At 50.3% G+C, this 23,387-nt stretch overlaps 1 protein-coding gene across 3 annotated transcripts in view; it reads left to right on the forward strand.

The window, feature by feature from the left end:
* Positions 1-5,715: 5,715 nt before the first annotated feature.
* The window catches only part of ERICH1 (glutamate rich 1), a 40,743-nt gene continuing 23,071 nt past the window's right edge, over positions 5,716-23,387 (forward strand). For 2 of the 3 annotated variants that reach the window (XM_074329265.2, XM_074329266.2), the window contains exons 1-2: positions 5,716-5,855; positions 15,121-15,267. In XM_074329265.2, the coding sequence (XP_074185366.2) occupies positions 5,834-5,855; positions 15,121-15,267 (169 nt within the window). In that variant the 5' untranslated portion in view covers positions 5,716-5,833. The remainder of the gene's footprint in view (positions 5,856-15,120; positions 15,268-23,387) is intronic. The other variant, XM_088793049.1, reaches the window with a different exon arrangement.

Consider the following 23,387-nt stretch of genomic DNA (forward strand, 5'->3'; position numbering starts at 1 on the left):
TTATCCCCCTCCCTATTATGTCGTAGTTGCCTGACCTTGGACCACTCAGGTAGCCCCATTTTGAATACCTCTGCAATAAAGGACTTTTCTGCGTCTCTATCTGGGCTGTGGTACAGTTTAAATGAGGTAAAGACCTGAATGATGGTAGAAGAAGTGAAAAACCAAGATGAAATGTGACAGGGAAATGGATAGGGATTAGAATAGCAAAACGAGAATCAGGTGATCAAACTATCTGGAATGAGACAAAGCAATCTTTTCTGAAATTCCAAGATCTTTAATCAAAAGCACTGCCTCCACAAGATTTCTTTATATAAAATGGATCACTCCTATTAATCAGTTGCAGTTTACTTTCACTGGAGAGTTCTAAATGCTGAGGGGAGTGAACACAAGATGAAGCAAAGAAACGTGCCCACAACTGGATTTCTCCCGATTTCTGGCGTTGTCCAGCTTTGTCCCCACTGACAAAAAGCAAGGAATTGTGTGTGCCAAACCGCAACCCTAAATCTAGATTCTAGGTCAATTTTTTTTAATTTTAAAATTTACTTTCCTCCTCTCCATATTTGTCCCATCCTTTCATCTTTTAGAGATTCATTTATTCATCCACTCATGCCACAGCAACAACACAAATCACAAAAATGTGCCCAGTGCCTGTCATGTGCTCTCAATATGTGAGCAGAAGAAACAGAGAACCGGCCACAGGCTCCATAGAGCTTTCAGTCTAGAGAGAGCATTTTTCAAAGTAGCACAATAGCATATCATTACAAGTTACTGTATTTCCCCAAAAATAAGACCTAGCCAGACAATCAGCTCTCATGCGGCTTTTGGAGCAAAAATTAATATAATACCAGTTCTTATTATAGTAAAGACTGGATCTTATATTAATTTTTGCTCCAAAAGCCGCATTAGAGCTGATTGTCCAGCTAGGTCTTATTTTCTGGGAAACACGATATAAGTGCCTCTCTGAAGGGAAGATACAGGATGTTGTTGGAGAATGTTACAGGGGCAACCACTACAGCTTGTGGTATCGGAACAACTCCCTGAGGAAGTTGTGATTAAGGCTTTAGCTTCTTCTATGGTCCCCACAAGCAGATCCTGAGATGTGGGTTTCGGGTGCAGGTAGTTAGTCTGGGAGGTTGATCCAGGAAATTGGAGGGAGGGAGGGAAGGGTGCTGAGATGCATTATCAAGCTGGCAACCGCTGTGGCTGGCAGGAATTCATGGGGAATGCACCCTGAAGTTTGGAAAGTGGGAAGTTTTTTGTGTGGCTTCCATCCCCCAGTGACTGATAGTTGCTTTCCCTCTTCCCCCACCCCAGCTTCCTCTGGCTGAGTAACTATCAGTGCAGCCGACCAGTAGGATTTGAGGCACTGAGAGCAAGGGGACTGTACATCAGCACTGGAAGGAAGTCAGGTGTCCAATTCTGCCAGAGCCACGTATAGAAGGACTGGGATTCCAGCAGGAAAAGTGTGGGGCAGGGGCGGGGTGTAGGCTGAGGGTTCAGGGGATGGGAGAGCCTAGTGCTGTGAACACTCAGAGGAACGAGGACAAGGGGAGAGTAGCATGAACACGTCTGGAGAGCAAGTCAGGGGGCTTTAAAGGAGGCGGAGTTATACCCTAGATACAGTAAAATTTGATGTAGGATTTGGAGCAGGAAATAAGATGTTCTCCATAGACAACCACGCCATTTGTGGACAAAGTTTTACTTCTCCTTCCCCACTCTATATACCCTTGTCCCCTTTTTCTGGTCTTAGTGCATTAGCTAGGATTTCCAGTGTGATTTTGCAAAGGCGTGGTGTGATGAGATGCTCTTCCTTGTTTCCCGATGGCGGGTAAAGCATCTAGTTTCTCACCAGCTAGTATGATGTCAGCTGAGGGTTTTGTAGATGTTCTTTTTTGAAATGAAGAAGTTCTCCTCTCTTCCTAGTTTCATGTTTTACCACTAACTTTGGATTTTGTTGAATTTTGTCAAATGCTTTTTCTGCATCTATTGATATGATCGTGTCATTTTTATCTTCCTTGGCTTGTAAATGGGATGTGTCGCATTCATTGATTTTTGAGCTGCAATGAGATTTCTACAAGATCACTTTGGCTCCTCTGAGGAGAAGAGCTGCAGGTAGTTTGGAACAATGAAACAGCAGTAGAACTGGGGAGATGGATTGTGAAATGCCCGGGAAACCCCGGGGAGCACGACGAAGCCATGACCTAGACGGCAGAAGTGGACCATCACAAGCACAGTACTGGGTGGGCTGTCGGGGGGGAGAGGGAGGAGAGCGCATGGAACCCCAGGTCCAGCTCTGCGATTGGCAGTTGGTGCTTCTGGGACACCCAAGTGGTGAGGATTGCTGAGCCGTGTGCACCAGAACTGGTGACACACAGGTCCTTGTGACTGTAGCAGGAGCAGGTGCAGCACAGGAGTGCAAGTGAAAGACACAGTGAGCAGCAGTCAACTAAGATGGCAAAGTGACACTGACTTTGTCTTCAATTCTTTCAAAAAGTTCAGTTGTAAATGAATGAAAGAAACGGGGCTCAAGGAAAATGCATGGTTTCTGGGAAGACTTGGTTGTCTGGTCAAGATGTCCAGCGTAGGCTTGAACACGGGTGGGAACATTGAAGGAGAGAACGGCAAGTTCAGATGCAACCTAACCAAGGACGGTATCCAGCATGTATTCTCTCTCCTGCACCACCTACTTTTAAAAAATAGACTATATTTAAGAGCAGTGTCAGGATTACAGCAAAATTGAGAGGAAGGTACAGAGATTTCCCATATACTCCCCCTCTCCCATACCCACAGCCTCCCTGTCATCAACAGACCCCAAGATAGGACATTTGTGACAACTGATGATCCTGCACTGACACATCATCACCCAGCGTCCACAGTTCACATCAGGTCACTCTTGGTGTCGTTCCTTCTGTGGGTCTGGACAGATGTGTATGACCTGTATCCACCATCATAGCGTCACACAGAGGCGTCTCACTGCCCTAAACGTCCCCTGTGCTCCCCGTTCACCCCTCCCCCAACCCCTGGAAATAACTGATCTCTTTACTATCCCCATAGTTGTGCCTTTTCCAGAATGTCATAGAGTTGGAATCCTACAGTCTGTAGCCTTTTCAGACTGGCTTCTTTCACTCAGTCATATGTAGTTCAGGTCCCTCCGTGGTTTGAGCGCTCATTTATTTTTAGCTGAATAATACTCCACTGTCTGGATGGAACACAGTTTATTTATCCATCACCTGCTGACGGATATCTTGGTTGCTTTCACATTTTGGCAGTTATGACTAAAGCTGCTGTAAACATCATGTGCAGGTTTTTGTGTGACATAAGCTTTTAACTCACTTGGATAAATACCAAGGAGCATGACTGCTGGATCATATGGTGAGACTGTTTAGTTAGGTAACAAACCAACCGTCCTCCAAAGTGGCTGCACCATTTGCATCCCCACCAGCAGTGAGAGTTCCTGTGGCTCCACAGCCTCACCAGCGCTTGATGTCGTGTCTGGGTGTCGGCCGTTCTAACAGGTGTGCAGTGGTGTGTCATTGTTGGTTGATTTGTATTTTCCTGATGATATACAATGTGGACAATCATTTCATATGCTTATTTACCATCTGTATATCTATTTTCTCTGTTGAGGTCTTTGGCCGATTTTTTTTCATTGTGTCATTTGTGTTCCATTACTCATTTTTGAATCTCAACTTGATCAGGTCCTTCAGCATATAAATTTGCCATGTGTGTTGTGTGTGTTCTGTTGGGGTTTTTTAACCCTCTTTTGATTATATGTGTGTACGGGGTGTGTGTGTTCTGTCTTTAAAAACCTTCCAGCTACCGCCCCATTTCCCTGGTCCCAACAGTGACGTATATTCAACATCTTCAATTTCTCCCCTGCAGTTCTCCCTATTGAATCCCCATTAAGCTTTTACCTCTACTACTTCGACAAAATTACTGTAATCAAGGTCACTGATAACCTGCAAATGACAAATCCAATTGTCTCTGATCAGTCCTTGTCTTAACCCACTAACATCCGTTGAGACAAATGATGACTTCTTTGAGTTGGCTTCAGGACAGCTCACTGTCTTTCCCATTCTTCCCTGCCCTACGCCCTCCCATGTGCCATAGCTGGGACCCCTTCACCTCCCCACTGTCCAAAAGTTAGAGCATCTCAGAGCTCACTGTTTGGACCACTTCCCCGGCTATGCTCACTCCCTCTTATAGCTTTAAATACGACATATATGCAGACAAACCCAGTTATGTATGTCAAACGTGGGCCTTTCTCCTTAACTCTAAAATCAGGTTGACCTGCTTAGCCAATTCCTACATTTACATGTCAAACGAGCGCCTCAAATTTAACATGCCTAGCACAGCATATGACCAGTGCTCAGTGATGATCCTCGCGGAGGCTTCTCACGGCCTTAGTGCAAGTGCAGCCTTCCAGCATCCAGACCACTAACATAGCTGCTCCACACTTCTCTTCTGCCACAGCTCCCACTTGGTCAACCAGAAAACTCTCTTTTGCTGTGTCTTCAAATATATCCAAAGTTTGACTACCTCTTCTCACAACTGCCCGTGCTATCACCCTGATGCCAACCAGTCACCAAGGTCTTTCTTATTGCAATGAATTCAAACTGGTTTCCATGCTTCCTCCACCAAAATCTACTCTCAGCTCAGTGGCTCAAGTGACTTTCTGACGATGTCATATAATTTCACTTGGTCTAAACCCAGCTCATGATTTTCCATCTCACTCACTGGAAAACATAAAGTTGACACATTCCCCTCCGTGGTCTGGCCCCAACACTGAGGTCTCCTTCCCAACCGACCACATCTGTGGCTCCCCTTACTCACCAGTCACTGTGCTCCAGTCACACTGGGCTTGGCCCTGCTCCCCAGACATAATCACCCAGGGGCTGGGGAACATTTGCTGTCCCTTGTGCTTCCAGCGCTCTTTGCCTAGATGTCACCAAGCCCTGCTCCATCAGCTCAGCCTCCCTCAAATTACCCTCCCTGAGGCCTTGCTGACCACTCTATGTCCCCACTTGGAAACCCCCTTCCTGCTCTCTTTTTCTCCCAAATCTCCATGTGACACTTTGTCTGTCTCACTTCATACTCTCATCAGACCATTCACGGAGGCATCCCCGGAACAGCGCTTGACACAGACTCTCAGAAATGCCTTCTCCAAGTCGTGCAGTCAGGGAAGAAGGGAGAACGAGAAATCAAGGTCCCGGAGAAGGCGAAACGCAGGGAAGAAGTGCACGTGGTGGTGGAGGGCCTTCCCTAGGTGTACGCGGAGCGACACGGACGCGCGGGTCAGAGAGACGGGGAGGGCGCGGGCTCCAGGGGGCGATCTCCCGGCTCTTCTCACGGCTCTTCTTGACCACTTCGCCCCAACTCTGCGGTACCGAAGAACGCCTGGCGCAGGGTGGGCGCCAAGCGGACCCCTCCCACTGCTCCCACCAGCGCCCTGCCGTGATGGGGGCTCTGGGACCAAGGGCGCCGGCGCCGTGGGCAGCCCACCAGGGGCACAACCCTTCCCCCGCTGCCCCCCTCCCCGCGACCCGCTCCCCTCTCCTCGTCCCCGCCAGCTGACCCCAACAAAGCGAGGAGCGTCGCCCTCGGCATTCAGCCGCTTCCCTCTGAGCATGCGCGGAACAAATGCACCCTGAGGCCACGCCTACAGCTCCCATAAAATCCAATCCGAAGCCAGGATGCGGCTGATTGGCATCCAGTGGCGGAGACGCTGGATTCGGACTGGGCAGCCTGCTTTGTGGGCGGGCCTACGAGGGCGGATCCGGAAGCGCCGCGCGGAACGCCTGCCTGGGCCGGGATCGGCGGTCGTGGGGCCCGCATGGCGGCGGCGCGGAGGCGCGGTAGGTGTGACGGGAAGCTGCGGGAGGGCCCCGGGCGCGGGAGAAGCGGAGTCTTCGGGAACGAGAGCCGCGGGGCTGTGAGCGCGAGGGGGGCGGGAGGCGGAGGCGCGGTCGGCGGGGCGCGCAGCGGGGAAGGACGCTGGCTCGGGTGCTGCGCTCGGCCCTAGACCCGGCCCGCCCCCCGCCCACCGGAGACCGGGCCGCTGCGGGGCGGGTCCGGGGTTGCCCCCAGGCCCCAGGTGAGTCCTGGGTCTGCAGTTCCAGCCCTGGGGCCTGGGCGGGGCCTCAAGGCCTGTGGGAGCCCCCAGGGCCCGGCGAGCACTTTCCTGAGTAAATAAGGGGTTTGCAGACGCGCCCGACAGCGGATGCGGGACCTGCAACTGGCGACCTCCCTGGACACGCTGAGCTGCTTTCCCCACTTTAAAGAACAACTGCGGCGGCCTCTCTGAGCCCGGGTTTCGTTATCGGCAGGATGGAGATGGTACTGTTGACCTGCAATGGACGTCAGTCGCGGGCACACGCTAGTGTTTGTTACGTGATGTGTTTGTCACCAGTAACAAAGGCAGTGCGGTGTACACGTAATTGGCAAACCTGGCAGTGCCGTGACATTGACTGTCACAAGGCACCAACAACGCCCCTGTTGTGTAAAGCCCGACAAACCATGTCTTCTCGTTACATTCCTTACCCTATAATCGTCAACATTAAAATGAAAACAGGGGAGGTTTTACTTTTTTCCACCTTCGCTGAGCTCTGAATGCCGTGCAGCACTGTGTAAGTTTAAGGTGTACAGCAAAGTGACTTCACACGTGTGTGTACTTACTGCAGAATGATCAGTCCAGTTACCAGCCGTTACCTTACATAGTTACAGAAAATGTTTTCTTGTGCTGAGAACCGGAAAGAGCTCTCTCAGCAACTTTGAATTATACAGTACAGTGTTCTTAGCTATAGTCGTCACGCTGCGCATGGCATCGCCAGGACTTAGTTACTTTATTACTGGAAGTTTGTTCCTTTTGACCCCCTTCTTCCATTGTGTCCATTCCCCACTCACTGCGTCTGGCAAACACCAATCTGTTCTGCGTCTATGAGTTTGGTTTGTTGTTTCGTTTTCAGGTTCCACATATAAGTGGTATCATATGCTTCTCGTCTCTCTCTGTCTGACTTATTTCACTTAGTACAATGCCCTCAAGGCCCATCCATATCGAGTTCATTCTTTGTTATGGCAGAGTGATACTCCATTGTGTGGATGGACCACATCTTTATCCATTCATCTGTCATGGACTCTCAGGTTGTTTCCAAGTCTTGGCTGTTGTGAATGATGCTGCAGTGAGCATGGGGGTGCAGCAATCTTTTCCAATTAGTATTTTCATTGCATTCACATAAATACCCTGAAGTAGAATTGCTGAGTCATGAGATAGTTCCATTCTTCATTTTCTGAGGAACCTCCATACTGTTTTCTACAGTGTCTGCGCCAACTCACAATCTCCCAGTGCCCGAGGGTCCCCTTTTCTCCATATACTTGCCAACACTACTCTGTTGTCCTTTTAATGATGGCTGTTCTGGCAGGTGTGATGTGACATCTCACTGTGGTTTTGATTTGCATTTCCTTGATAATTAGTCACTTGAACACCTTTTCATATATCAGTTGGTCATCTGTGTGTCTTTTTTGGGAAAATGTTTCTTCAAGTCCTCTGCCCACATTTAAATCAGATTTTTGTTTTATTGTTGAGCTATATGAGTTCTTCATATATTTTGGACATGAATCCCTTGTCACATACGTGATTTACAAGTATTTCTCCCATTCAGTAGGTCGCCTTTTCATTTTGTGGATGGTTCCTATTCTGTAGAGAAGCTTTTTAGTTCCATGTCGTCCCACTGGTCTATTTTTGCCTTTGCTGCCTTGCTTTGGGTGTCAAACCCAGAAAGTCATCACCAAGACCGATGTCCAGGAGCTTTGCTTGTATGTTTTCTACAGGGAGTTTTATGGTTTCAGGTAAAAGAGAAGGTTTTAGGTGTGTTTCTCATGTTACTTGGACTAGTTGGGACCATGATTTATTTTTTCTTCTCTCCATTTAAAATAGGTGATTGTGTTTTTTGCCTTTGTAATTAAAAGCCCAGTGGCAAGTATAATAAGCATTTGCTAACAATAAGAAAAGGAAACAGATTTGTCAGCAGGGCAGAACGTGTGTGGAAAAAAGCAGGTATGGCTCCCCCCTTGCTTCCTGTTGGAGCATTGGTGGGGGTGCTGCCCGAGCCCCGCCTCAGCTTGACAAGCAGGTCAACGCAAGTTCAGTGAGCACCAAGTTCTACACCCTGAGTGCGAGCAGCACTGGCGGTTTCACAACTCAGTATTGAGGTTCTTGGGACAGACGTGGGGCTGTTGCAGGGTCTCCCTGCTGCTGACCGTCCCCCCTTCTGTTTGTCTGCATTTCGATTGGGGGACCCCGTCCACTGCACAGCAGCTTCTTCCAAGGACAGCTCACCCACTCTTCCTCCTTCATGTTTCTGATCCATGTACTAAGTACTCTTCCCTATACAAGAAACTGTTAGGTTGGTGCAAAAGTAATTGCGGTTTTTGCAATTATTTAACCTTTTAAACCACAATTACTTTTCAACCAACCTAATACTATGTCATCTGTAATGCACTTTACATGAATGAAAGCTTTTCATTGTTTTTATCAGTCACCAAACATCTTGCCTGAAACCAGTCTCCTTTTTCTATTGGAACGTGACAGAATTGTCAGGTAAAGCTAGGTTGTTTAAACATTGTGTTTGCAAAGATGGGTTAGTAGGTCTTGAAAGTATAAGATGTAAGTGGGAACAAAATATTAGAGTTACGAGCCTCTTAAGAAGATCGCTGGTGGCCCTTCTGCAGGGGCCACACTTCAGTGAGGTTGCGGACGGAAAAATTCCAAGCACTTAGAATTTGCTGATGCCTGAAACCAGAGCTGTTCCCATGTTCAGTTTCCACAGCTCCGCATGCCTTGTGATGAGTGTTACATTACGGCAGTGTGTGACAGATGGAGAAGGTGGTGGCTTGCTACATTTGTGCCCTGACATCCCTCTTCCTCAATCCCGCTGGGTCCCAGGATGGTGGCAAGGCCACCCTGGGGCCACCTGCGCATTTATGGAAGGGACGCTGGCGTGGTAGCTCTCACAGGAAGCAGACCACAGGCAGGACTCTTACTCAAGGCTCGGCCAGAAGCACGTGTTCTGAGCATCGCCTGGGCTCAATTAGAGCTCTCTGAGGCCCTGGGGATGGCGGGCAGGGCAGTTCCGGGCTGCATCCTTGGGCCAGGAAAGTGGCTGCATGTCAGGAGCCCCTGTTTACATTTGAAGAAACAGACTCCTCTAGCAAAGACCAAGAGAACTAAACCTATACTGTAGGTTGCAGTCACTTACGGCCACTTCCCCTATGGCAATTTGTAGCAAAGCCTCTTGGGGTTAATGGGGAGGGTGTTTTGCCTTTGAAGCAACGAATAAATTTGTTTCAGATGCACTATGTTTCCTGCTGGGAAGCTGTACCACCAGTTCTGGGGGTGTGTCCTGGCATGGGGCAGCCCTGACCTAACTGAAGTACACCCGGGAGGGCACCATTGCCTAAGGGGTAGCTCAGCGGCTCCCTCCTACCTAGGACACTGGGTGAGCACCTGACATAATCCATGGCTAAGTTGGGTGTGCCCCATGGCTGGTGCTCACGGGAGCCAGATCTCAAGGGACCTGCAGTGGGGTGACAGCACTGGCTTTGGGGCAGGGTCTCAGCACCTGGGCCACGCTCCCTACCGAGTGGGCTCCTGCTGCACTGGGTCTGGTCTCCTTGCACGGTGCTGGCCGTTTGCACCTGCGCACTTAACGAGTGGGCAGCCCATGTGCAACGTTCCTGCCACCTCCATAGCGGGGTGTCCTCTCCAGTCACCTAATAGCAGGACCGCAGCATTTGTATGGTGGCTCATCCATCTGCACACCGTCTGCCTGTTTTCCTTCTGCTTGGCTTCAGCTTGGCTGTGTGGGGCACAGAGTGGGCGTGGCCCCTGTCCAGGGGGCCTCAGAGTCACTGTCACCGCAGCCCCTTCTCCCTGTTCTGTGCCTCTGAGGCCCTTTATGACACTGCTCTTTCTGCTGCTTCCCCTGCCACTTGTGCAGACCCTGGGTGACAGGCCACCCTGACCCGTCTGCCCGTGGTAGCCGCTGTGGGCTGGTGAGGCAGTGTGTGCTGTAATGCAGACGGTCGGCTGCTCCCTGTAGGACAGTCAGGCTGGGTCTTCCCCAGGAGACCCCACCCCGGCGGGAGCCAGGGTTGTGGCTGCAGGGAAGGCTGCGGGGCTGAGCCATCCTGTCCTCTGTCCGGGCCTCGGTCCCAGCCGGCTGAGCCCTGTCCTCTGCCATCCAGTGTCTCGGGGAGGGCCTCGTTGCACCCCTTATTGTGGCTCTCAGTGGCCTGCCCTCGGGTTCCTGAAGTGGCGATGATGGGAGGAGGTCTCGGTGTGTGTGTCTGCGTGTGCATGTGTGTGAATCGTAATGACACAGTGAGTGCTGCTATGAACCCTACAAGGAAGGGCTGGGGACAAAGTCGCGGGTGTTTTTTAAGTGTTAAAGTTTGAGGAGAAAATGAGTATTTAGTGTAGATCTGCTCCTTAGGTGGGGTCATGGCGTAAGATTCTAATTATGTCCCATTTGATTACTATTTTCCTTTTAATTAATATTTCAGACAGTTGGCCAACTCTTGATTAAATCTTAGCTAATTATTTTTCCATTTATAATTCTGTTATGAAACTTATTAAGAAACTATCATGGACTAAATTAGCGTGCTGTACTGAACTTCTTTTTCATGAAGTGACATAGTGCTATTATCAGTTTATTCCTGTAGTCCTACATTATAGGCAAAAGTTAGATACTGTGCCTCATTAAAGGGATAAAAGAGAAAAATACATATTGAATATCATTTCTGAGAACAATGGATAGGCTGGCAGATACTCAGCAGGTGTTTAAACATAAAAGAGAATCCAAAGCTTCCGATTTGGGGAAATACAGTAACCCTTAGAAAATGTAAAGTGGCTGTTCCAGCGAGACGCGCAGACGTCGGGATGCGGAGCGCAGCTCTGAGCGGGTGGTGACGACGGGGTTTCCCAGCGTCTGTGCAAAGGCGCGTGGGTGGTGCGCGTGCGCGTTTGTGTTTGTTCAGCGGTGGGTCTGGAAATTTTCTCTGGCTGACCAGGCCAAGTGAGGAGGGACACCATCAGACTGGCCACGGTGAACGTTCTATTAGCGTCCATTTCCGGTCTTATTTTCAGTGGAACGTTGTAGAAGAAAAGGATCCTACTTCCTTCTTTTTCCGTAGGAGGCTTTTGGATCGGTGCGCGCGCCCTTCTCCTGATCGGAGACTTTTCCGGCCGCGCAGTGGGCGGGAGGGTGCGGGCACGGTCTCGCCCCTGCCCTGGCCGGCAGTTCATCGCGTTCCTGGGCTTCTGACACCGCAGCAAACAAAACAGTCCCCCCTCCCTCCCCTGACGTTAAAAAGGGAACAAAACTTTCTACCTCGTACCCAACCATTAGAATTTAAGTCAACTGACTACATCGAAGAAGAGTTTAGAATTGAACAGGTCTGCCACCCGCAGCCGGGCTGTCTTTCCTTTTGAGCTTTTGAGCTGTTCCTTTTGAGTTAGTTTTCCCTAGCTGTCTCATTTCCAAGATACACTTTACTGAAAACTTACAGATATTTGGCATGTATTTTTTTTTTTTTTGAACAGGACTTTATTGGGGGAACAGTGTGTACTTCCAGGACTTTTTTCCAAGTCAAGTTGTTGTCCTTTCGATCTTAGTTGTGGAGGGCGCAGCTCAGCTCCAGGTCCAGTTGCTGCTGTTAGTTACAGGGGGCACAGCCCACCATCCCTTTGCGGGAGTCCAACCAGCAACCTTGTGGTTGAGAGGACGCGCTCCAACCAACTGAGCCATCCGGGAGCTCAGCGGCAGCTCAGCTCAAGATGACGTGTTCAATCTTAGTTGCAGGGGGCGCTGCCCACCATCCCTTGCGGGACTCGAGGAATTGAGCTGGCAACCTTGTGGTTGAGAGCCCACTGGCCCATGTGGGAATCGAACCGGCAGCTTTTGGAGTTAGGAGCACGGAGCTCTAACTGCCTGAGCCACCCGGCTGGCCCTTGGCATGTACTTTTAACTTGAAATGACAATTAGAGGCAGGCCTGTCTGGAAATCCCATCAAATAACGTAATTCCCCCAGGACCAGGAGACTTAATGTCTGATATTTCTCCACCGTGACCTTTGGTTGTGCCTCACGTCCCAGTTTGACTGTGCATGCGCTACTTGTGTTTGTGTCCTGAGGGTTGTTTTTTGCAATCGACATTGCACCTGCCCTTCTAGTTCCTGGTGATGGGCTGCGTTTTCAGGGACACCAGCATCTCAGGTTAAAACCTGCCACTGTCATGGGGCACCGAGCTGAGCTGTGAGAAGGTGGGCAGGCAGCCTCGAGCCTGGCAGGGCCATATGGTGACGTGAGCTCCTGAGAGTTCTGTGTGTGACACCCAGCTGCATCTGGGACCAGAGCACCCAGCTCTTTTCCGTTTTGTTTTTGAGCACTTTGGAAATGAGGCAGAAAAGAGATTTTTAACCTCTAAATTGACTTTTAGGCCTACATTTGCAGTAAGTAAATACACACACACACACACACACACACACACACACACACAGTGCACTAGGTCAAAAGGTGCATTTCAACCATCCAGAAACAACAAATGCTTTTTAAAAGTGATGCCTCACTGCATCCAGTATCCTGGAAAAGCTAGTTTTCATTTGTGTTCTGCTTTTAACATGAGCCACTGAGCACATTGGGCCAGTTAGAAGCTCACTTTGTGTACAGAATTCAGCCCATGTTTAGGGACCCATCAGGCTGTCCACAGTGTCCCTGTTTCATTCATAGCTCTGGAGGCTCAAAGTGGCAGGAAAGGTTAAGTACAAGGAATGTTTTGCTCTAAAATAGCTGATTGCTTCTGTGTGAATAAAGTATGAACTGCTTTCGTGATCAGAGACTCCAGGTAATTGCAGAGTGGCCATGGCGTCTACATGTCCCTTAGAAATAGGAAGGTATTATTTCCAGGTGTGGTGGACGGCAGGTGCTGAGGGGCTGGCACCCTGTGGCTTCAGAGGACAGGTGTTCAGACATCGCGTTTGAGCGGTGCAGTCTGCCTGATGGCAACATCCACCTGAAGCCCCAAATAGTGGGATAAAGTGAAATTCATCAGTGAATCTTCCAGCAGTGTCAGTTGGTATAAAGTAGTTATTGATTATTTGATTTTGCTTGTTACACATTGCTCTTTTAAAACTGATTTTTTAAAAATCGTAATTCTTTTTAAAAAGACTTTGCTTCCAGTTGTGGCTAAAAAAGACCTGATATTTATCAGCAAAATAAATACCAGATGAGCCTGGAGCCCTGCGTGGTCCCAGAAAGTGGCCATGTGCTCACAGATGGGTGGGGAAGCATCAGAGGGTCACAGCACCCACCCTGAAGGCAAGACCGCGCGGTGCGTGCAGATGTCGCCGGGATGGTCTGCAGGGGGCTGGCACGGAGCCAGCAGCGCCCCTGACCCCGGAGACGGGCAGGAGCACAGGTGTGGGGCACGAAAGGCAAGGTCAGTTTTGTGTCGTTGAAACAACAGGTGCTGCGGGATGTGGGCATCTCTCACCAGAAATCGGGCTCAGAACTCAGGCCCTCTCGGAAAGGTTTCAGCCTTTGGAGGGGAGGTTCAAAAGAGCATGAGGAAGGGAGGTGCCGAACACACCGCACACCTATGGGCCAGCTGCGAGGGGTGGTCCCAGGCATGAGCGTGGGCGCGCGTCCTCACAGGCACGAGGGAGCCCACGTGTGGGCTGTGTAACCAGGCCTGTGACGCGCGTCGGGGCCTAGGAGGTGGGCTCGCCGGTTTAATGGAGGGAAGGCTGGAGCCCCGGAGAGGTGGGGACTCAAACCAGGCCCGCCCAGGAGTGGGGGCTGCGGTCACCTGACTCGCAGCGTCCCTGGGGTGTCAGGACTGCCTGCAGCCCTGCCAGGAGAACCCCCAGATCGTCACGCTGTTCTGAGCCTCTCGACCCTGAGCACCTGCTGCTGAGAACTTTTCTATGATTCCGGGCCAGGAAACGGCTTTGCTGGTAAAGTGGCGGAAGCAGGAAGCAGCGAACCTTGGCGACTCCTGCTGGATTTCATTGTCACATAAGGCAGTCAGGGACGCCCTTGAGCTTTGCAGCCCTGAGGTGGACCGTGGAGGGCGGACCCTGTCCAGGGCAGGCGGGGTGTTTGTTGGAATGGTGTTCTGACCCCAGCTGGTCCGCCTTTCCCTGATGGGAAGGCCTGGAACCCAAAGCAAGGGGTCCCACCAGCCAGGGACAGTCCAGCTGAGGCTGGTCCTTGGACCATGGCCCTCCTGAGAGCTCTGTTTCTAGAGCCCCTGTGGGCTTGGACTGGGCTTGTCTACATGGGAGAGTTCAGGTCCAACAGAAATGGGCATTTCAAGTACTGGAACCACCTCGAGAGCCCATGTCTGGTCTGTACCTTACGCTGTGCGGACACCCTAAGGAGGCAATCTGGTGACCAAGGCGCTCTGGCCGTCAGGTGCGCAGCGATGGAGAGTGTGTCCTCGACCTAGCCTGGATCTTGCCCCTGATAAAGTACCTCGTATCTTCTGTGTAAACTGACAAGGACCCATCCTATCTAGGAGCGCCCTCGGTACCCAGGGCCTCAACGCTCAGTTCTGAAAGTGGCTCACAGTCTATGCAGAAACAAGAACGTTCCGCGGAAGGATGGAACAGGTGTAGCTGGTGCACCCCTGTGGGCATCCCAGACCTTGGGACCTTGGGGAAGCGATAAGCTTTAGGCGGCCAGAAGGTCATATAGGGTTCAGCGCTTGGGGACAGGGACGGGGTCCCATGGGGACAGGGTCGGGGGTCCCATGGGGACAGCGCCCGGGGTCCTGTGGGGACAGGGTCGGGGGTCCCGTGGTGACAGGACCAGGGGTTCTGTAGGGACAGTGCCAGGGGTCCCATAGGTACAGGGCCAGGGGTCCTGTGAGGACAGGGCCCAGGGTCCCGTGGGGACAGGGCCAGGGGTCCTATGGGGACAGACCCGGAGAGTGTTCTGGGGTCAGTCGCTTTGCTTGCAGGTGGTAATATCAGAATGTCTTGGTTTAAAATAAATTCTGTGTGCAATTTAAATAAAACCACCCAAAGTAACTCTTCCTTCTCTTTTGTCATTCGGTACCTTCAGTGTTTGTTGGAAAAGTGCTGGAGAGACTGTATCCTCGTGTTCCCCATGGCCAAGAAAAGAGGGCAGCGTTGGCTCCAGCCCCCAAAAGTCCCCCCAAGAAAGCAACACCTGAGAAAGCAAAGTGTGGCCACGTCCCCCCATTGACAGGTGAGGAGGGTTTGTCGGTAACGAGGGATCACAGACGGGCCCATCACACCGTCTGTTCATCCCTGGGCCTTGCTGCTGTGGGTGGTGACTTGTGAGGGTGTAATTGTACGTCCCGGGGAGTGGGGGGGACGTGCATTTAGGTTGAGGAGGGAGGTGGCAGTGCGGGTACCTCCCAGCCAGAGACTGGGTTGGAGAGGCTTCTGGTCGTGGACACAGGGCTGCCAGCTCAGCTCCAGGGAGAACACAGCCTCTGCCTCGGCGACTGTCAGTCGGACCCAGTCTCTGTCCCGCAGGACGGGCCCCTGGGGTGTCTCCCGTTCCCATCTCCCCACCTGTTGTCGCAGCCCCTTGATGGCGGGTGGCCTGCAGTGGAGTGTCATTAACCCTGGCTTCTCACCACCTGGCGGGTGATATCAGCCTAGGCGGGGCCTCCATGTGGGACGCACGGGAAGTAGCCAGGTGAGGGCGGCACCACTGTGGGTCCCCTTAATCCCCAGATGACACGTGGGTGCAGAGTCCGAGCACCCTCTCCTGGGATCGTCTCTGTTCTCTGCAGTCCCTCGCTGGGGCCAGACGTGATGAATCTGTTCTGAGCGCCGTCTCTCCTACTGGCCCAGCTGAGTCACCTGGCGAACAGACGCACTTTCGTTCCCTTGTGTTCTCGTAACACTCCCGTGGCAAGATCCGAACAGCAGGGGACCCCACAGGCCCCCAGGCTGCTTGCTGCCCAGTGGTCACCCCTGCGCTGACACAGAGCACACTTTACAGAAACACTGGTGTGAGGCGTGACATGTGACCCCAGCACACCCACAGGCCTGCGCAGCCTAGAAGATACCAAAGACCCGTGGGTGACAATGGTGCCAGTGGACACAGACGAGCAAGAGGAAAACATTCCCTCCATCTCTCAGACAGGGTTACGCCAGCGTGCTGTATGCTGGGACAAAGCGTGTGTGCCATGTCACCTTCACCACGCATGGTGCCGTGAGCCCCCAGGTGGCTTCCCACTGAGACCTCCTCACGCACATGCCCCTTGTGACAGAGGCCCTGGACGAAGCTGAGATCAGATGACTGCTGCTCAGTGGATCCCCACTTCTCAGAGTGTGCCTGCCATGGCTGCATGTGTCCTCCGCAATCTACACGCTCAGGTCTGGCCTCCAGAAGCTCAGCACAGGACTGTATTTACAGATGGGGCTTAAAGAGGTGACTGAGGTAAGAAGAGGCCGTCAGGGTGGGTGCTATTCCAGTCTGACTGGCATCCCTGTAAGAAGAGGAGACTGGGACGCAGACACATAGGGACAACCACGTGAGGACACTGTGCAGACGGCCGTTGGTACGCCCAGGAGAGGCCCCAGGAACCAGCCCTGTGACACCTTGGCTTGGATGGCCAGCCTCCAGGACAGGACGATGAATGTCTGCTGTTCAAGCCCCCGAATGTGACACTTCGTGAGGGTGCCTGAGAGGACCACGCTGAGGCCCGTGCCGCCTGTCAGAAGGGTGCGTGTTGCTTGAATCGGCTCAGCGGAGTTCAGACAAGCGACTGCTCTGGGGACGTGCTGTCCACGTGACAAGCAGGCCGTCCCTAGGATTTCCTGTGTTTCCCGGGATTTTACTGAACCAGCATTCACGATTGTTTTAGAAATTGTGTGTTTAGGGTCAATTTGCACATGTTCCCTTCTAACTCACAGCCTTACCGGTAAGGCTGCTGTGACGTACGCCTGGAAGCTTTGTGCGTGGATGACCACATCTGAGTCAGAATTAGTGTCTGTAGGTTCAGGCCACTTTCCTCCTGAAGACAAACAACCAACCTGTTCTTCTGCATGATGACAGGTCCCCAGTCACATATGTTTTCTTCCTGAAGTGACTGACTTCTCGCTTTTCAAGTCACTGTTTAAAAATAAACACTCTAAGACTTCACTGCTTCCTAAATATGGTTATGAGACAGTTCTTTAAATCACTATTCATAGTTACTAAGACAAGTTATTTCTTAGTAATGAGAATTTTAGAATGTCAGGATGATTAACTGGAAATAATCAGTGTTAGGAGATTTGAATTTTAAGTGGCTTGAGTCCACTGTGAGTCTTACACATCACTTATGCGTCTTTAAAGTTGTCCCTGATCTTTTATGTGATGTCTTTCTACAAAAGTTTCAGTGTTTGGTCACTTCATTTCAGCAGGCATTTGTAAGGTACTGTATTTGTTATGAAGAGGTTGAATTAAAAGTCAGAATACTGATGTCAAGTTGATCTCAGAATGTTTTTATTGCATAAAAACGCCCTGTTTGAAAGGTTCAGAAGCTCGTTTTACTGAGCAGATGCCTGACACGAGTGAGTGATCGAAGCGCCTGAGCGTAGAGACGCTGTCGTCCCCTGCCAGCGCTCAGACGGTTAGCCACGTGCTCACCTACGAGCCTGAGCTGTCAGCAGCCAGCGGGGGGACTTGCAGAGCTGGCGGGAGCCATGTCTGTGGGGGCAAAATGCCTGCAGTTTTGTGAACAGTTGGAACGGGAACAATGAATGCCACTTTCCAGGTGGAGGGGTCACAGCAGCGAGGTGACAGGCGCGTGCGTAGCAGACAGCGAGGACTACAATGTCAGGACGGGGGGACAACTCTCCATGAGGCCGGGGCATAGACATAGCCACCGTTGTGGCCTGTGCTCGGTCCCGTGGGCGAGATTTCTAAGACTCCAGGCTGCTCTGTAAGGCCCGCTGTCTGGACATCAGTTTGCCACCTCGACGTGGACTCTGGCTAAGAGCAGCTGAAGCCACTTGGCCCTGCTCCAATTAAGGGGTTGTAGTGGCCGTGTCATGTTGCAGGTGCAGCCACACAGGCTGGGAGGGCATCGGGTTCCTGTCCCCGTGTGTACTTGCATACGGGCCCGTGCTCCGCCCTCCCTGACATGCTCGGCCTCTTCTGGGGGCTGCCTTGTGTCGCTGAGCAGGACCGGGTGCCATCACATGGCAGCGGTGAGGCTGGCTGAGGGTCAAACACCTCGCCCGTGCACATGACCCTACATGCTGGATTCTGTTTCCTTACGAGGAAACTCCATGCAGTGGGCAGCAGTTTATTCTTTAGATAAAGTTCACTTATCCTGACATTTACCATTTTTGCCATTTCAAAGTGTACCATTCAGTGATTTTTTTTTTTTTAGTATATTCAGAATGTTGTGCAGCCATCACAACTATCTGATTCTAGAACATTCTTACCACCCCAAAAAGAAACCGGTGCCCATGAGCAATCACTCCCCATTTACTGCTCCTCCAGCTCCTGGGAACCACTAATGTACTTGGTCTCCACAGATTGGTCTCTTCTGGTCATTTCATAGAAATGGCATCATACACTGTGTTCCCTTTCTTATGCTGGCCTGTCTTACTCAGCGTGTTCTCAGGGTTCATCTGTGTGGTAGCCTGTGTCAATACCTCAGTCGTTTAAGACCAGCTGTATTCCATTGTGTGTATATAGCACATTGTGTTCACTTATTCACTTGTTGATGGAAACATGGTTTGTTCCCACCATTGGGCCATTATCAGTAATGCTGCTTCGGACACCAGCGTAGGAGCATGCTTGGCTCCCTGCCCTCGGTTCCTCTGTGGACCCACCCAGGAGTGGAATTGCTGGGTCCCGTGGGGAGTCCATGGTTAACACTGTGAGCAGCAGCCGGGCTGTTTTCGCAGCGGCCGCACGAGGGGGCCAGTTTCTCCACACCCTCACGTCCCTGTCTAATGTTCCCACTGGCTCCACCGGCCAGCATGAGGGGGCCAGTTTCTCCACAAGCTCACCAGCACTTGTTAGTCTGTTTTCTTGATAATAGCCACCTGGTGGTGTGAAGTTGTATCTTGTTGCTCTTCTGATTTGCATTTCCCTGATGACTAGTGATGTGGAGCATCTTTGTGTGTGTGTGTGTGTGTGTGTGTGTGTGTGTGTGTGTGTGTCTTGTGTGTATGTGGGTCATTTGTGTATCTCTTCAGAAAAATGTCTATTTTAGTCCTTTGCCCAATTTTAAATTGGATTGTTTGTCTTTTGGTTGTTGAGTTGCGAGGCTTGGTTATAATCTGGATACTAGGCCCTTATCAGGTTTATAACTTGCACATGTTTTCTCCCATACCATGGGTTGTCTTTTCACGTACTTGATGGTGTCCTTTGAAGCACAAAAGACTTTCATTTTGATGAAGTCTATTTATCTGTTTTTTCTTTTCTGGCCTGTTTTTGGTGACATATTTAAGAAACCATTGCCAAATCCAAGATCACATATTTGACACCTAAGCTTTCTTACAAGAGTTTTTTAGTCTTATCTCCTACATTTAGGTCATTGGTGCAATATGAGTTGATGTTGGCACACGGGGGGAGGTGGGGCCGATCTCATTCCTTTGCCGGTGGGTATCCAGTCATCCCAGAGCCATTTGTTCAAGAGACTATCCTTTGCCCACTGGAGAGACCTGGCACCCTTGTGCAGTTCTTTTGGCCATAGAGGTAAGGGTTCATTTCTGGGCTCTCATTCTATCCCATCGGTCTGTATGTCTCTTTATGTGCTCCGCTGTTTTAATTTTTGTAGCTTTATAGTCAGTGTTGAAATTGGGAACAGTGAGTCTTCCAACTTGGTTCTTTTTCAAGGCTGTTTTGGTTATTCAGGGTACCTTGCAATTACACATGAATTTTAGGATCAGCTTGTCCATTTTTAGAAAAAAAAAAAAAAGCAATTGGAATTTTGATACAAATTGCAAATCTGCAGGATACTTTGGGGGTTCTTGTCATCTTAACAATAATAAATTGACCGGTCATGAATTTAGGGTATCTTTCCATTTATTTACATTTTCTTTAATTTCTTTCAATAATGTTTTATAGTTTTCGGACTGTAAGTTTTACACTTAAAACTTCATTCCAAAGTATTGTATTCTTTTTGATGCTATTATAAATGGGATTGCTTTTGTGCACGCACGTGTGTATGTGTGTGTGTGTTTTCGTGTGAGTGTGTTCTTAGGATTCTCATTACTCATGTATCGAAATGCAGGTAAGTCCTTGACCTTGGCTTAGGCAGTGATTTCTGAAATTTGGAAATAGACACTTTTGTATGTCGGGCTTGGGTCCTGCAACTTTGCCTAGCATGTGAGTGCTAACAGTTTCTATGGGTTCTTTAGGGTTTTCTACATATAAGATCATGTCATCTGCAAGTAGAGATGCTTCACTTCCTGTCCAGTCTGGATGCCTTTTATTTCTTTGTTTCTTGACTGACTGCCATGGCGAGGACTTCAGTACAGTGGGGAATGGACGGGGCAAGAGTGGGCCTTGTGGTCTCATTCCTCACTCAGCTCGGGGAAGCATGCAGCTGTGGGCTTTGCACACACGTCCTTTGTCACCTCGAGGCTCCCTGCTAGTCCTAGTTTGTTGAGTGTTTTTTTATCATGAAAAAGCATCTTTTTTTGAAGCAACATGCTTGGGAAATTTGGAAGGAAAACCATCATAATTTACTTGCAGCTGGAAATAGAGTAATCGTGGCTCGAAGCAAAACAATGAAATCACAATCCAATAGCCACAAATTGCATGTGGCTTCTGTAAAGGTAATTGTGAGAGTTTCCTTGCAGGACTGGTGGTCTCACAGGAGGAGACGTTTTGGTGCTGGTCAGAGCTGTGGACACACCCGCCCCTTTCTCATGTCAGGAGCCAATCAGAATGAGGAAGGGTGCTGTTGTCATCAGTCCTCAGATATGAGACTGAGAAAACGTTCTTTGTACAATTAGGACAAGGGATGGTGATTTAGCCAGTTTACTGCTGTTTGTTCACTTTGCAGAAGCCCTTTTACTCTTTTTGGTTCTGAAGAGTGTGGAGAATTCCATCTGTTCTTGAAGAAAAGGGCATAATCTGTAAGCAGCCAAAACAAGCAGAGTGTGTGCATTTTGCAAATTCTTTCACTCAAGAGCCTATATTGGACCCTTCTTTCTGTTACTGTTTTTATTATTTGTCGCCATTCATCCGTTATATCTGCATAGATTTTAGGGAGTCAAATAATCCTGCAAGTATTACGAGAACAGCAGCAGCTCGCCGCAGCCTCTGTGACACACGCCCGCCCCAGCCTCTGTGACACACTCCCGCTCCGTCTGCGGCTGCTCCTTTGGGCCACCACAGCCACGTGGCTGCACAACACCCGTGCTCAGTGCTGCTCTGTGTCCAGTCACCCCCTGTGTGGACAGGCGCACTTTTCACCCCTCGTCCTTCCAATATAAACTTAGGATTTTGTTGGATCAGTATTCAGTGTTTACATTTCTGAATCTGTAGACACTTTCTATTATAGCTGAGTCACGTAATATTTGATATTCTGTTTCATACAATTTTAGTGGAGTCAGTGGAGTTTGATGGAGTTAATAATTTTCTTGGGTTGTTGTTACTTGTTTGCATAGTTTTCTAAGCATGTCTGATATTTCCCCAAACCCTGCCACCTGTTGTCTAAATTTCCTTTGATAAGGTGAGACCCATCAGAAGTTCTGTCAGTTTTATCTTTTGGAGCCCACGTCCTTGGCCATTCTGTCCCGATACAGACTCGCTCCCTCTCACATGGCTCCATGCTTCTGTCACCGTCCCTGGTCACCGTCCCCTGTGGAGAAGCCTCCTCCTCTGCCGTCCTGGACCCTCTTTCCTTTCCTGGGTTATGCTTTCATTCTGTTGAAACACGTTCTCTCGTAGCTTCCTAAGAAATGGTGGTGGGGAGACAAATATTTTCGAGACGTTGAATTTCAATAGTATCTTTACTGTATTCTTTGAAGTTTCACAGGGAGTAGAATTCTGAGTTAGAAATCATTTTCTCCTGAATTTGAAGACCTTACTTAGACCATCTAGAGTCATTGTCAAGCAGTCAGTTGTCCTTTTGATTCTCCATCCTTTGGAGAGAAGCATTTTTCCCATCTGGACTGTTTCAGGATTTTCTTTTTGACCCCAGTGCATTGCAATATCACTCTGATGTTTTCTTCCCGTGCCAGGCACTCAGTGCGCCCTTTTGTCTGGAAACGCATGCCATGGCTTGTTTCCTTGTTAACAATCTCTCCTTTAGTTTCTGCCTTGACTCTATGGAATTCCTGTTTTTCAGACACTAGGGCTCCCAAAAGATGATCTTTCTAATCTCAGTTATGTTTTTTTGTTTGTTTGTTTGTTTGTTTTGTTTTGTTAAGATTTTATTGGGGAAAAGGAACAGGACATTATTGGGGAATAGTGTGTACTTCCAGGACTTTTTCCAAGTCAAGTTGTTGTCCTTTCAGTCTTAGTTGTGGAGGGCGCAGCTCAGCTCCAGGTCCAGTTGCCATTGCTAGTTGCAGGGGGCGCAGCCCACCATCCCCTGTGGGAGTCGAACCGTCAGCCTTGTGGTTGAGAGGATGTGCTCCAACCAACTGAGCCATTGGGGAGCTCAGCGGCAGCTCAGCTCAAGGTGCCGTGTTCAATCTTAGTTGCAGGGGCCGACCCACCATCCCTGTGGGAGTACAGGAGTTGAACTGGCAACCTTGTGGTTGAGAGCCCACTGGCTCATGTGGGAATCGAACCAGCAACCTTAGGAGTTAGGAGCATGGAGCTCTAACCACCTGAGCCACCAGGCCGACCCCTCAGTTATGTTTTATTCCTTGGAGTCTTGGCCTGCTTTCTGGGCAATCCCCTCACCTTTGTCTTCCACACCTGCTGTAATTTTCACTTCTGTTACCACCTCTCAGCTCTGGGAGTGGCTCAGAGGAGAGGGTGCTGTCCCCAGTAGCCACTCACAGACGCCTGCAGTGTGCTGAGGTCCCCCCAGGACCCAGGGTCTGCCCTCCACGGGCCTTGGGGTGGCCGTCAGTGTGCGTGTGGAGCAGGCCGACTAGGGTTCAGCCAGCCTCCTGTCTGCACCCCTCTCCGAGGTCCCGATGGTCCCGGTGGCAGCGGTTCTGGAGCCTTGATGCCCCCCAGAGGGCCCCAGGAATCCCTGCTGTCACTTCAGTCTCACGGTCCTCAGCACTCTCACCAGTGCTGCCTGCCGTTCAGACCCATGAGCCTCGTTTCAGGGGTGGAGGCGTGTGTTCAGCCCTGCATTGTTCTCTCCCAGAAACCTGTCACTTTGCACGGTCTGTGGCGCCCACGTGGGGAAGCGGAACTCCGTCGCTGGGTCTGTC

Source organism: Rhinolophus sinicus, chromosome 16, assembly GCF_057876585.1.
Source record: "Rhinolophus sinicus isolate RSI-liver-muscle chromosome 16, RSI-T2T, whole genome shotgun sequence".
NCBI classification, from domain to species: Eukaryota; Metazoa; Chordata; class Mammalia; order Chiroptera; family Rhinolophidae; genus Rhinolophus; species Rhinolophus sinicus.